A 13,279-nucleotide genomic window follows, 5' to 3' on the forward strand; every position below is an offset into this window, starting at 1 on the left:
AAAATCTTGCTAGTGCATGCAATGTTGTCAGCATTTGGAAGCTGATTATGGGGTGGAACCCTGGATATGGCAGGCTCTAGATGGTCCATCCTTTTGACACAGCTCCAAACTTTGTCTCTGTAACTCCTTCCATGGGTGTTTTGTTCCCACTTCTAAGGAGGGGCATAGTGTCCACACTTCAGTCTTCATTCTTCTTGAGTTTCATGTGTTTAGCAAATTGTATCTTATATCTTGGGTATCCTAGGTTTGGGGCTAATATCCACTTATCAGTGAGTACATATTGTGTGAGTTCCTTTGTGAATGTGTTACCTCACTCAGGATGATGCCCTCCAGGTCCATCCATTTGGCTAGGAATTTTATAAATTCATTCTTTTTAATAGCTGAGTAGTACTCCATTGTGTAAATGTACCACATTTTCTGTATCCATTCCTCTGTTGAGGGCATCTGGGTTCTTTCCAGCTTCTGGTTATTATAAATAAGGCTGCTATGAACATAGTGGAGCATGTGTCCTTCTTACCAGTTGGGGCATCTTCTGGATATATGCCCAGGAGAGGTATTGCAGGATCCTCCAGTAGTACTATATCCAGTTTTCTGAGGAACCGCCAGACTGATTTCCAGAGTGGTTGTACAAGCTTTCAATCCCACCAACAATGGAGGAGTCTTTCTCTTTCTCCACATCCTCACCAGCATCTGCTGTCACCTGAATCTTTGATCTTAGCCATTCTGACTGGTGTGAGGTGGAATCTCAGGGTTGTTTTGATTTGCATTTCTTTGATGGTTAAGGATGGTGAACATTTTTTTCAGGTGCTTCTCTGCCATTCGGTATTCCTCAGGTGAGAATTCTTTGTTTAGCTCTGAGCCCCATTTTTTAATGGAGTTTTTATATTTTCTGGAGTCCACCTTCCTGCGTTCTTTATATATTGGATATTAGTCCCCTATCTGATTTAGGATAGGTAAAGATCCTTTCCCAATCTGTTGTCAGCCTTTTTGTCTTATTGACGGTGTCTTTTGCCTTACAGAAGCTTTGCAGTTTTATGAGGTCCCGTTTGTCAATTCTCAATCTTACAGGACAAGTCATTGTTGTTCTATTTAGGAATTTTTCCCCTGTTCCCATATCTTCCAGGCTTTTAACAAGCACTTAAGCTAGATTGTCCACTACGGAGCCTGGGAGGACACAGTAGAAGAGCTGATTGTTCATGATGTTAATATTGGTCTAGGTGGTTTCCATTAATTTTATTATTTCTACCTCCTAATACTTCCTCAGTCTGGGCTTTGTTTTTGTGTTTTAGTTACTGAAATAATTTGTGTGACTGGCCTAAAAGTCACTTAGCATGTTAATTGTTGAAGTCAGAATTCACATAGATATTGAAGTCTTTCACGATGGCCCATACTTTTGTGATGTCATGAAAGAAAATACCTGCATTATATTCACTAATATATTTTTATTACATAAAACCTGAGTCCTGTTTCGTATGCTAAGAATGCAAAATTAAATGAAAAACAACCAAACAAACCCCCTTACTTTAGAGCCATTCTACTGAAATTGAACCTGGATGCAGGAGTGCCAAGAGGCAATCAAAGAGACAAGAAAAAAGTGGAAATCAAAGTATGTCACATGAACTACACAATGTGGTATGGTCTTACTCAAACACCAAGTAAGTTTAGAGTTTTGAGCTTCCTGGGACGTTAGTGGACTATAGGTTTCCACCTTAAAAGCAGGCTCCAAAGAAATCCAGCACAATGTCTGTAGCCATGGAAACAGAAAGGCACATTCACCATGTTCTTCTCACTTCCATTTTGCTTGGCTGTGTACACACATTTTAAGATGGGCATCTTGAAGATGCGTTAGTGTTTAGCTGTTAATGGGCAACAGTCATGATAGGAGGGTTTTTCCTTTTACCCCCTGTCATGTTCTTTATCATGCAAGCAGGGACTTTCTTTCTTAGAATTTGAAGGTTGGGCCAGATGTAGGAGCTACTTGTTATCAAATTATATTTTAATCGAATCATGGACTTCTCCTTTAATATCTTGTCAACTTTAACTATTTAAGATCTTGCATAGACTTTTAATTTCAATTTTCTAAAATGTCTGTGTATTTAATACTGTTCTAAGTTGATAAAAGGAAACATTTCTCCATCAAATTATCTTTATTGCTTTCTCCATTTTGTTTGATGATGTAGAGGCTCACGGCAATCGGTTTCTCTATTTTTATTTGTCAGCCACGAAATGAATATCAGTAAAGATATTCATGTTAGGCATATTATATTATTGTCTGATGTTTACATCTTATTCAGTTAATTGAAATATTACTTTCCCCAACCCACAAAATTTACAATCAGAAGTTAAAAGCTGTGCAATTGCTTTGAACTGAAACCTTTAAGTAACTTAATGAAGCACATGCCTTTTAGACTCAGTAAGCAGATCATAATGGAATAAGAAGGTTGAGCCCTTTGCGGCATTAACTTTTCTCTTAAGTAGCCCTTTAACTTATGTAGACTTAACGTCGCAGGTTCAGATATTCTAAATATAAAGACTAATTCAGATACAAGATTGAAATAAATAGCCTTGTAAAACAGAATGCTGGTCCAATTTTTTGAGCTTTGACAGTATGTAAGGTATTTTCTATATATGTAAGCAATTTGGAACAAAGGACTCTCAGAGGGCGAACGGATGAAAGGAGGATTTCTGGAGCCAAGTGACTTAACCCTTGGTACTTAAAATTTCCATTTGCATGCTGCCTAGACATGTTTTGACATTGGTCTGTGCACTTTGTATTGTGCTGTTGACCTCAGCAATTTCTTTTCCTCTTAGATCCTTTAACCATATCAGCTAGTTAAATGCATGGTATTTTATTTCTTAAGTATTTTGTGGCGCAAACTTAAACAGACAAAAATAGACATCTGTAAAGCTGCTAGGCTGCATGGATTATGGATACAATCAGTTACTAACAAGTGTGGAAGCTAAAATACTTAAAGGCTTACCATCCTCAGTAATCAGATTTATTTATAGATTCACAATGTTCTTGACCCTTTAAATAGGATAACCCAGTAAAAATAAGTCTCTTTCTAGGTCAGACAGACAAACGTGGGCATTCTCTGTTCATGCTTTAATTCCAATATCTTAGGGGCCCAGCAGCTGATTTTCATCCAGAATAAATGAGTATACAAATCTGTAGGTGAAATAAATAATATTATGATAATTTAGAGTGGAATTTGGTTTGATTTTATTATTTAAGTAGATATTGATTCAAATAACTGCAATAAACTATAGCTATATGCAGTTTGGCATCTGAATAAAGTATGTTTGAACTTATTAACTACACAAACTGCTTACTTTAGGATTCACTCAATTTTAGAGGTATATATTATAATTATTATATATAAAACAAAACAATTATATTATGGAAGACTAATATTACAATGTAGAGTCATTATTAATATTTAATATGTAATGATAACCTAGATGATAATCTATTAAAATATAAATGTGTTGGTTTGATTAATATTTTCTAAGGTTCTTGTTCAAGCATAAATGATTTTATCCTTCACTTCTACAATGGATTATTTTTTATGTAAAGATTGATTGGTAGCATGGGGACAATCCCACTATTTTTAGATTGGAGCAACTCTACTCTTGGCAATCAAGCTGAGGGAATAAAGCTAATTACTGCTAAGAGGGCTTCTAGAGAACAGAAAATGCTGTGTAATGGCTTGCTCATTTCCAGCATCAACAACAAAGTATAAAAACAATACCCTCATTTATATCCTTAAGAATTATTTCCAAGCAATAAAAGATAATGTGTAAACAAAGAAACAAAAGAAACACACAACCAATTAAAATTGGAAATACCTTGGCCCTATGCCAAGCAGTCAATATTATATCACAGCATAGAAAGTAAGTCAGAGAGTTTCTAGACTTCCAAATTCCTACTGTGCTCTGGTTACTTTGATGTAGGTCATAGAACACACACACGGTGGATTCTTTTTGTTATCGTTGTTAATAGTTTATTTATTTACATTCTAAATGTTATTGCCTTTCCTTGTTTCCCTCCACAAACCCCCTGTTCCATCCCCCTTACCCCTGCCTCTATGAGGGTGCTCCTCTACCTACCTACACACTCCTGCCGCACTGCCCCAGCATCCCCCTACGGGGCAAGCATTAAGCCTCCACAGGAGCAAGAGCCTCCTCTCCCATTGATGCCTGATAAGGCTATCCTCTGCTACATATGCAGCTGGAGCCATGGGTCACACACATGAGGGTTCTTAAAGGATAAAATACTTTATTGGTTGATATCAGTGGCAAGTCAGGACCTTGCCCACGTTTTTCACAATGATGCCCTTTAGGAAAACACTAGGCAAAGTTACAGCCTGCAGGTCCTAGTCATAGAAGTTAGATCTTCAGGTTTGGAGGCAAATGGCACTGACCTGCTGAGCCATCTTACTGACCTTGTTTTTAGTCTATAGAACTAGGTTCCCAACTGTGTTTCTAGATGACTTATAACATAATTATGGCCTTTGTTGCCTCTGATCTATAATAACTCTTTTTTACATCTTCCTTATAGGCCTCATTTATAACAATCACTTATCTGAAGGCTGAGCCTAATAGTTCCCAGCTTCAGTATAATAACTATATATATTACCTGTGAAAACTACTTAACATTAGTTCAATGTTTGTCATTTCATTGGCATAATGGGAGTTAAATCTTGATTTTTTCAACTTGATTGGATTTAAAAGTATCCAGGAGATTAATGAACTAGACCTCTGGGTTCGTCTGTTCATTTAATTTCTATAGACAATAAGGTAGAAATGAACACCTTTCCTAAATGTGGACTGTACCAGCCACATGTGGTGTAGGCACCCTCTCTGCCTCTTGGCTGCCATGTTCAAGTGGCTCAGCTCATTCACATCTGTTCCAGCATGATGGAATAAAATCTCTGAATCCATCTATGAAAACCACTTTTTCTCCATTACATTATTTTGTTTAGGTATTTTTGATAAAGTAACAGTGACAAAAGGGATAAAATGCACACAGTGTAGGTGTAACACAGAGGGTGTTACACATAAATAAATAATTTTTTATTTTGGTGGAGGTGGAACTGGCTGAATAAGTGAATACAAAGGTTAAGCTTCAGCTTGTATAAGTGTGCACCAATTGCAGACAGATTTGACACTGTATACATTAATTGAAGCTCATTCTGCCAAGCTTTCTAAACCATCCATCCATGTTATTACTATTCTTCCACCTTTAGTATCCAGGCCGCTTGACAGACTTAATTTTATTTCAGATACAATGACCACTCCATGCTACATTCTGAAGGACAAGTGACACTACTTGCACATAAATTAAGAAACCACAAGCCTGGTTGCATCTTCAAAAATAGAACAGGCGTCTACTAATAAAAATAGATCTATTTTGAAATTCTTTGGAAATGACATCATTCAACTAAAACAAAAAGAACACCGGGTCACAGACTGAAAAACAAAAAAATGGAAAGAAAAAGCAAAAAGAAGAAAACATGATGTGACTTTGCCACATCAATAGCACATAAATGAGATATTGAGAGAGACTCACTGACTATGTAGTGGGAGGAGCCACAGTCATCCCTGGCATAGCATTACCATCTTTACAGAGAGAACAGGAGGAAGAAAGGAGAGGCTAGATATAAGCTTGGACATGATCATTCCCATGTCCTGTAGTTACTGACCAGAAACTGTTTCCAGTTAATTTACAATTGGTAGTTGAACTAGGGAAAGGCATCTTGCAAATAGGTGGAGTCTCCACTTTCTCATCTGAACTGTCTCAGCATCCTGTTTCCTGTGGATTCTTGAAACTTACTTTACAAAGTGCCCCCTTTAAGAAAAACCAGAGAGAACTTCTTCGATTTCTTTCTTCAGAGACTTGGAAGTTCTTATCACCCAGATCTTTCACTTTCTTAGTTAGAGTCACACCAAAGTATTTTATATTATTTGTGACTATTGTGAAGGATGTTATTTCCCTAATTTCTTTCTCATCCTGTTCATCCTTGGTGTAGAGGAGGGCCATTGATTTGTTTGAGTTAATTTTATGTCCAGCTACTTTGCTGAAGTTGTTTATCAGGTTTAGGAGTTCTCTGGTAGAAAGTTTGGGGTCACTTAAGTATACTATCATATAATCGCAAATAGTGATATTTGGACTTCTTCCTTTCCAATTTGTATCCTTTGATCTCCTTTTGTTGTCTAATTGCTCTGGATACTCACAGAATTCATTGGACAGAGCACAGGGTCCCCAATGAAGGAGCTAGAGAAAAGACACAACGAGCTGAAGGGGTTTGCAGCCCCATAGAAGGAACAATATGAACTAACCAGTACCCCCAGGCTCCCAGGGACTAAACCACCAACTAAAGAGTACACATCTTAGGATTCATGTCTCCGGCTCCATATGTAGCAGAGGATGGCCTAGTTGGTCATCAATAGGAGAAGAGGCCCTTGGTCCTGTGAAGGCTTTATGCCCCAGTGTAGGGGAATGCCAGGGTCAGGAAGTGGGAGTGGATGAGTTGGTGAGAAGGGGAGGAGGGAGGGGAGAGGGGAAGGGGTTTTTGGAGGGGAAACCAGGAAAGGGGATAACATTTGAAATGTAAATAAAGAAAATAAAATATCTAATATAAATAAATAAATAAACCTTTTTTTTAAAGTTAATTAAAAAAAAAAAAGAAGAAGAAGAAAGAAAGAAAAACCAGAATGAAAAGTCTAAATGTAAGGTCAGAGGGAAAAATACAAGTTTCAGACCAACAAAACAAAACAACAACAAAAAACTAAGAGATTAACAAACATAATAGAAGCTTTTAGTCAACAGCCCTTAAATGTACAGAGAAGACAATTCTCAGTCTGAAGTAGAAAATGGCATCACTTAGAAGTTGAAGAAAATTGGATTGCAAAGACAGAAAAAAAATAACTTGAAAAATTATTACAAAGGAATGAATGCTAAATGACTATAAATCCTAGATAATGAATATCATTATGGATAAAACAAATATATTGCAATTTCAGATACAAACTAATCATTAAAAAGAAACTAAAATATAAGATAAATGTTGTGAACTATAATCTAGAAAAGAACAGTATTATTCAAATTTTGCAAAGCTCTAAGATGTGTCATTAAAATATCGAAAAGTATCAGAAATTAAAGGGAAATTATTCTCAGAAATCATTGCTTAGCAGTTGATGAAACATAATCCATAGTCTTAACAGAACATCCCATTTTATTTTTAAGACAAGAAAAGAAGAGAGAATGACAGACAGATGCCTCTCAAAATTACAAAATACCATAATAATTGGTTAGTAGCTGTGTCCATAGACTTGTGAGCAAGGAGAAAGCCAAGCATTATTTAGTCTTGGACTAATCCTTTGTTCTCAATATGCATGCACAGTAAAACCTCACTTTGGCTGCTAATAGTGGGGTACAGACAGGACTGGGAGCCAGAAAGGAAGTGTTTAGCCTACTGCCATAATCTCAAAAAGAGCAGTGGGTGTTTAGAGTAGAGGACAATAGTGGATATCAGGAAGTAAATTATGGTAGGCTTCACCCACAGCACCTATGGAACAGAAGAACTTCCAAGTAGGTTGATTATCACCCAGGAAGTAAAATATACCTCCAAAATATCCCATGTTGTGTCTCTACAAACTGACAAAAGAAGCCCTTATTTACTGAGAATAAAATCCTAAACTTGGTAAATCCAAAGTCCTTGGCTTTGAATACTTTGAAAAGTCCAGTGATAAATTGGTTTGTTCTACCAATATATTTTCCTGGATATCAAGTTGTCTTTACTTATTTAAAGTGTAATAAAATTTTTTTGCTTTTAAATACCTTCATATTTCTTACTATAAAAATGTTGTTTATACTGTACTTTCTCAATAAAAATTCAATTTTTAGGACTGTCTTCTTGAGTTATATTCAATAATACTATTTAGAGTAAATATTTATTTTCCTGTTTCGCTTCTTTCCTCTAACCCCACCATGGCACTCTCATATTGAAGGCCTTTTTTTCTTTGTGTATTAAGATTACACACATATGTGTGTGTGTGTGTATATATATATATATATATATATATATATATATATATATATGCATATATATGTATATATATAATAACATAGCAATTCTGTTTAGGATGGCTTATGTGCACATGACTTTAGGACTGATTATTTTGTATCGAATAACTAAGGAGGAGACTTGTCCTTGGGCAAAAGTAATTATCCTTCTACCATGAGATACTTTAATCTTTTAACATACTATGGATATATTTTATTGCTTTCTCTCATTCTTAAATATAAGCTGTACAATTGAAAATATTGCGTTTACTTTTTTTATTTCTGTAGTAGCTTATCCCAAGCAGTGGTTGATGTAAGATGTGGAATTCCTAATGCCTTTTTATTTAATCACTGGATTCATAAGAGAATACAAAAAACCAAAACCAAATGTATACATCATAGATAGTAGATCAATAATGCATTGCTTCTAAGGATAATATATTTTAGGTATTATTTTTTAATTATAAAAATAATGTTGTTATCATTCATTCACATATAAAAACTTCTCATACCTAAATTGAAGTAGACATTCAAATACTTGCCCAGTCCCAAACTTGAAGGCTTTGTCAAGATTTGTGCCTAATTTATCAGAGTTAAAAGTCAAGTGCCTATTTAATGCCCTTTTAAAATGCTACTATCAAGTTTTGCACTGAGAAAGATATGCTTTGAGATTTTTATTATCAGAGATACGTCTTACACATTACTTAACATATAACACTGTAACTCTTACCACTATTTATTCAAGCTCCATGAAACTTGTAGAGATCCACATTTTCAAACAAGGTAACAGGAGGTATGATGCTCTAACTCAACCATATAATGTATTTGATTTACTAGGCTAATGAATTGCACACAGATCTATTTGCTAAACTTTCAAAAAATTATTACCTTCGTAATTATTGTGCATGTGCTAGTTTTTTAGTTCTTCTTCTTCTTCTTCTTCTTCTTCTTCTTCTTCTTCTTCTTCTTCTTCTTCTTCTTCTTCTTCTTCTTTTTCTTCCTATCATTATTATTATTATTATTTATTTTTTACTTACACGTTTTACATCCCTCTTACTGACCATGCCTGGCTACCCCTTCCCACAATCCCTCTCCATCCTCCATCCTCTTCGCTTATGAGCAGGTGGGGTGCATCCAGGGTATCCTCCCACCATGGCACATTAAGTCTCTGTGAATCTAGGCACATCTTCAACCAATGAGAGCAGAAACAGCAGGCCCCCTAGATGAATATATACCACATACAGGCAACAGCATTTGGGATAGCCACTACTCCAGTTGTTCAGGACCCATGTAAGATCAAGCCCCACTTCTGATATATATGAGCTAGTCTTGAAAATGATTTGTCTATAGGCTCAATTCTCAAACAACTTTCATTAGCCTGAGAATACAGACTAACACTATATCACAATTTGGTATACTACCGGAAGCCAAGGTGCTGTTAGTGCAGTAAACACTGCGTTTTCTACCTACTCCATGGGGTTGTTGCCCAGATTTCTTGATGAACATGTTTGTAACTCAGAACTAAATATCAAACAATTGAAATAGGGTTTGGGAATCTCTAGCCACTTCCAACTCTCACCCAGTAAGATTACAACTATTCCTATTTCCTCTTTGAGGTTTACTGCAAATCAAAGAATTTTTTTTCCAGTTCTAGAAAGCACCATGTAACCATAAAACTCACAAAATAGAAACATTGACTTGTATACACTGCATCTGTGTTTATAAAGTTGACCCATCACCTCTAATTTTATTAATTTCCAAAAAGGAAGAAATGTATATCCAATGCATAGTAACCACGTAGAGATACAATACTGAGGTAATTTCACAGTATACAGTAAAAATATTTGTTTCTTTATGTGGAACAGAGGTACAGAATTCCCAGAAGTGGGGTAGATAATTCTAAGTAGGTGCTTGGGTGTTGAATGAGGACAATAGTTTAAAAATACATAATTTGATGGAGGTATTCCTCCGCCCAATTCTTTTTATAACAGCTTGTGCTTACTCTAGAAATTTTAGCATCTTCAATCCTAATAAATACTTTTTAAAAGTTACAATAAAATCAAATGTGTATTAACTTTATGCTAATTGTGGGCCACATGTCAATACTTGGTTACAAATGAGCATTCTATGTCTGCACTTGGAAATTTAATCTTACTTTTCAGGAAATTTCAATATTTTATGGCATTTAGCTTGTAGCTGCTTTTTAGTGTCAAAATCTTTCTGTTAAATTTAGCATCAATAATCAAAGAAAATGAACAAGTGTGTTTTAGTCACAGAGGCAATGTAAATAATCACATTTATTATGAACAAGATAGAGCATATGATATAGATATCTAAAAATATAAACTCAATTACAAATCCAATTTATTTTTATTTTTTAACATATGATTCTATAGGACTTAATAACTGATTAATTATCTCTATGGAATTTCACAATATCCCAATGTTTAAAAGGTTTTTTTTTTTAATAATATAGAGAATTTACCTCATTTCTAGATTAGATACTAATTTCAAAGCTAACATTATTTCAATTCAAGCTTAGTAGAGTTTAGAAGTCAGTTTAAGACTAATCATAAACAGAAAGAGAGAAACCACCAGTTAAAACATGTTTCTGGAGGAATTTCCTTACAAATTTGCATTGTCTAGTTAACAATCTGTAATTCATGAACATCAGAATCAATTAATGCCTTAAGTATCTGGATTTGTTTGACTCTCCCTTTTTTGTGTGTTCTTTTTAGATACGAAATGTTGAGACCAATCAATGCTTAGATAACATGGGCCGCAAAGAAAATGAAAAAGTGGGTATCTTCAACTGTCACGGCATGGGAGGTAACCAGGTACACGATCTTTGCTTGTCAGCGCCTTCTTTGGGGGTGGGAGCGGAGGAATGCTGTTCAAACCATCCATTATATGGCCTCGTATATACGCCAACAATAAATGAACAGGTAGGCATCCAGTCAACAATGTATAAACCTTATCTCATTGTCTGAACCATCTGAAGACAGCAATGCAGTATTAAATCAAAAGGCCAAAACTTAAAAATGAGCCTACATGTAATAGAGACAGTCAGTATGTTGTAACATTTCAATTTATCATAAAAGCCTGTGCTTTGCTCTGCTATTAACTGGATAAGAAAATAATGTTTCTAGCATGGAACTATTTTTCCAATGGTGATTATTCTGTATTTGCTTTGTTAATTTATATTTGCATATGACTTTCTAAGAGCTTTTGAATTTCAATACATTTTCAACTGTATGAGACAGTACGAGCAGATAAAATTCTAGGGTAAATTTCCAGACTGGCTGTTCAATTAATTATTAGAAATGTACCAGAGCACAAAGAGGGAGTCCTGAGATGTTTCACTGGGACAGAAAGAGTCCACTTGACTGTGAGTTACTGAACTGTCGCTGTAAGACTGCATAGCCACTCTAGGAAAGAGCATTTGGAATTTCTGGGAACTGTGATCACAATGCTGGGTTTGAGAGAGCAGATAATCAGTAAACAAACTGTCTACAGGATCTGATGGGGACAACAGCAGAAAGTTCCATGTGAGTGGTGAATATTACACATACATAAGTAATATTTATCAGCAGAATGATTGAGATTCCAATAGATATTCTGCTCAGCTTATATCCAAATCCTTTACAATGATACATGTTGCCATTGGTACTATAAATCAAGAACTAGATGAACCCAGGTGAATTTGGGATGATGCTTCACAAAGAGTGTGCATGCTATAGTGAAAAATGAGAAAAGAAATTTTCCCCTTAAAAACAAAACAGAAATATCAAAATATGAATTAATGTGTTTTAAAGTTTCAGTTCTAGTAAGAAGATATTCAAAATCATTTATGAATTATTTCATTTGTGCAAAAAAGTTATTGAAGATAATATAAAATAATTTAGAGGATAATGCAAATCTTAAAACTAAAAACTCTCCCATTATTCAACCATCACTATATTATAATCTTAATGAGAACTGCACAGATATAATTATTTCAGGACCTTTTAATTTATAAAGCAACTAATATAAACAGCTAAATGTTTGATATTTGAATACTTAAAACATGAAGAAAAATATTTTATTAACCTTTTTCTTCTAAGGATACATGAGTCACAGTCTAGCTAAGTGAGCATGTTGCACACAGAATTTCCAGTTCCTTCTCTCCTGCTGCCATTATCTTGATCATTATTCCTAAGTATTTTCTCATATATCTCCCTTTACTGTCTACAGTGAAAAAGAGTTGGTATTAAATAATCAATTGCAATCAGCCCTAAAAATCTACAAATGTTACCATGTGGACCAGGATGGTCATGTTCATATTTTTAGGAATATATACATATGTCAACTTTTTGTGTTTATATTTACATGTATAAGTATAATTCACATGCAGATGTTTATAATAACATTAAAAGGGGAAATCAACCATAAATCAAAAAGACAGCAAGGAGAGATATATGAGAAACCTTTCCAGGAGGAAGAAGAAAACAGAAGTTATGTAATTAAAACCTCAAAAATAATTTAATATTTTGAACAAAATATCATTTAGAGGCTTATGCTGAAAGCAAGAAAAAGATACCCTGCATTCTTTAGTATTGATCAATTAACAGTAACTTCTTTATTCTAAAAAAAACTAAATAGTATAAAAAGCTAAACCTTATATAAAACTCTATTATGATGATATTGCTTTGTTGAAACTCAGTATTTTTAAGGTTCATGTCAAAATGATTTGCTTCCTTGCTTTAAGTACATCTTTTCAGATTTGATTCTGAGTTACCCTTTCTGAGTATGTTTTATTCTTTTATGTTGCCATTGAACAACGACAATTTTTATAGTTATCTATTTATTAATTTTTAGAAGTAGCCCCTCCAGCCTATAGAAACATTTACACTTTCCATCCAATTACTATACAAGTTGTAACAAACCCACATATTTTCCTTCATATGGGTTTTGCTTATTGGTTTGCTTTTAAGAGGTCCTTTATATCCTAGGCTAGCCTTGGGTTTCTTATATCCCGAGGCTGGCCTTGAAATCCTAGTCTTCCAGCCTACATCTTTTATGTGCTGGACTACAAGCTTGTACCACATGGCCAAATTTACTCATCTTCATTTTAAAACAAGACATTTGTTTCTTGATGAACATATGTTAGCTACAACTCTTTTCTTTAAAATTTTTGATGGTTGAGCTTACTTTAATTTTAACTTAGCATAC

At 34.7% G+C, this 13,279-nt stretch overlaps 1 protein-coding gene across 8 annotated transcripts in view; it reads left to right on the forward strand.

The window, feature by feature from the left end:
• The window catches only part of Galnt13 (polypeptide N-acetylgalactosaminyltransferase 13), a 682,099-nt gene that overhangs the window by 626,881 nt on the left and 41,939 nt on the right, over window positions 1-13,279 (forward strand). For 7 of the 8 annotated variants that reach the window (XM_006498088.4, XM_006498091.3, XM_006498092.3 and 4 more), the window contains one exon: window positions 10,807-10,905. In XM_006498088.4, coding sequence (XP_006498151.1) covers window positions 10,807-10,905 — 99 coding nt within the window. Of the gene's footprint in view, window positions 1-10,806; window positions 10,906-13,279 lie in introns of those variants that run through there. The other variant, XR_374098.4, reaches the window with a different exon arrangement.

The sequence above is a fragment of the Mus musculus genome, chromosome 2 (assembly GCF_000001635.26).
Source record: "Mus musculus strain C57BL/6J chromosome 2, GRCm38.p6 C57BL/6J".
Taxonomy (NCBI): Eukaryota; Metazoa; Chordata; class Mammalia; order Rodentia; family Muridae; genus Mus; species Mus musculus.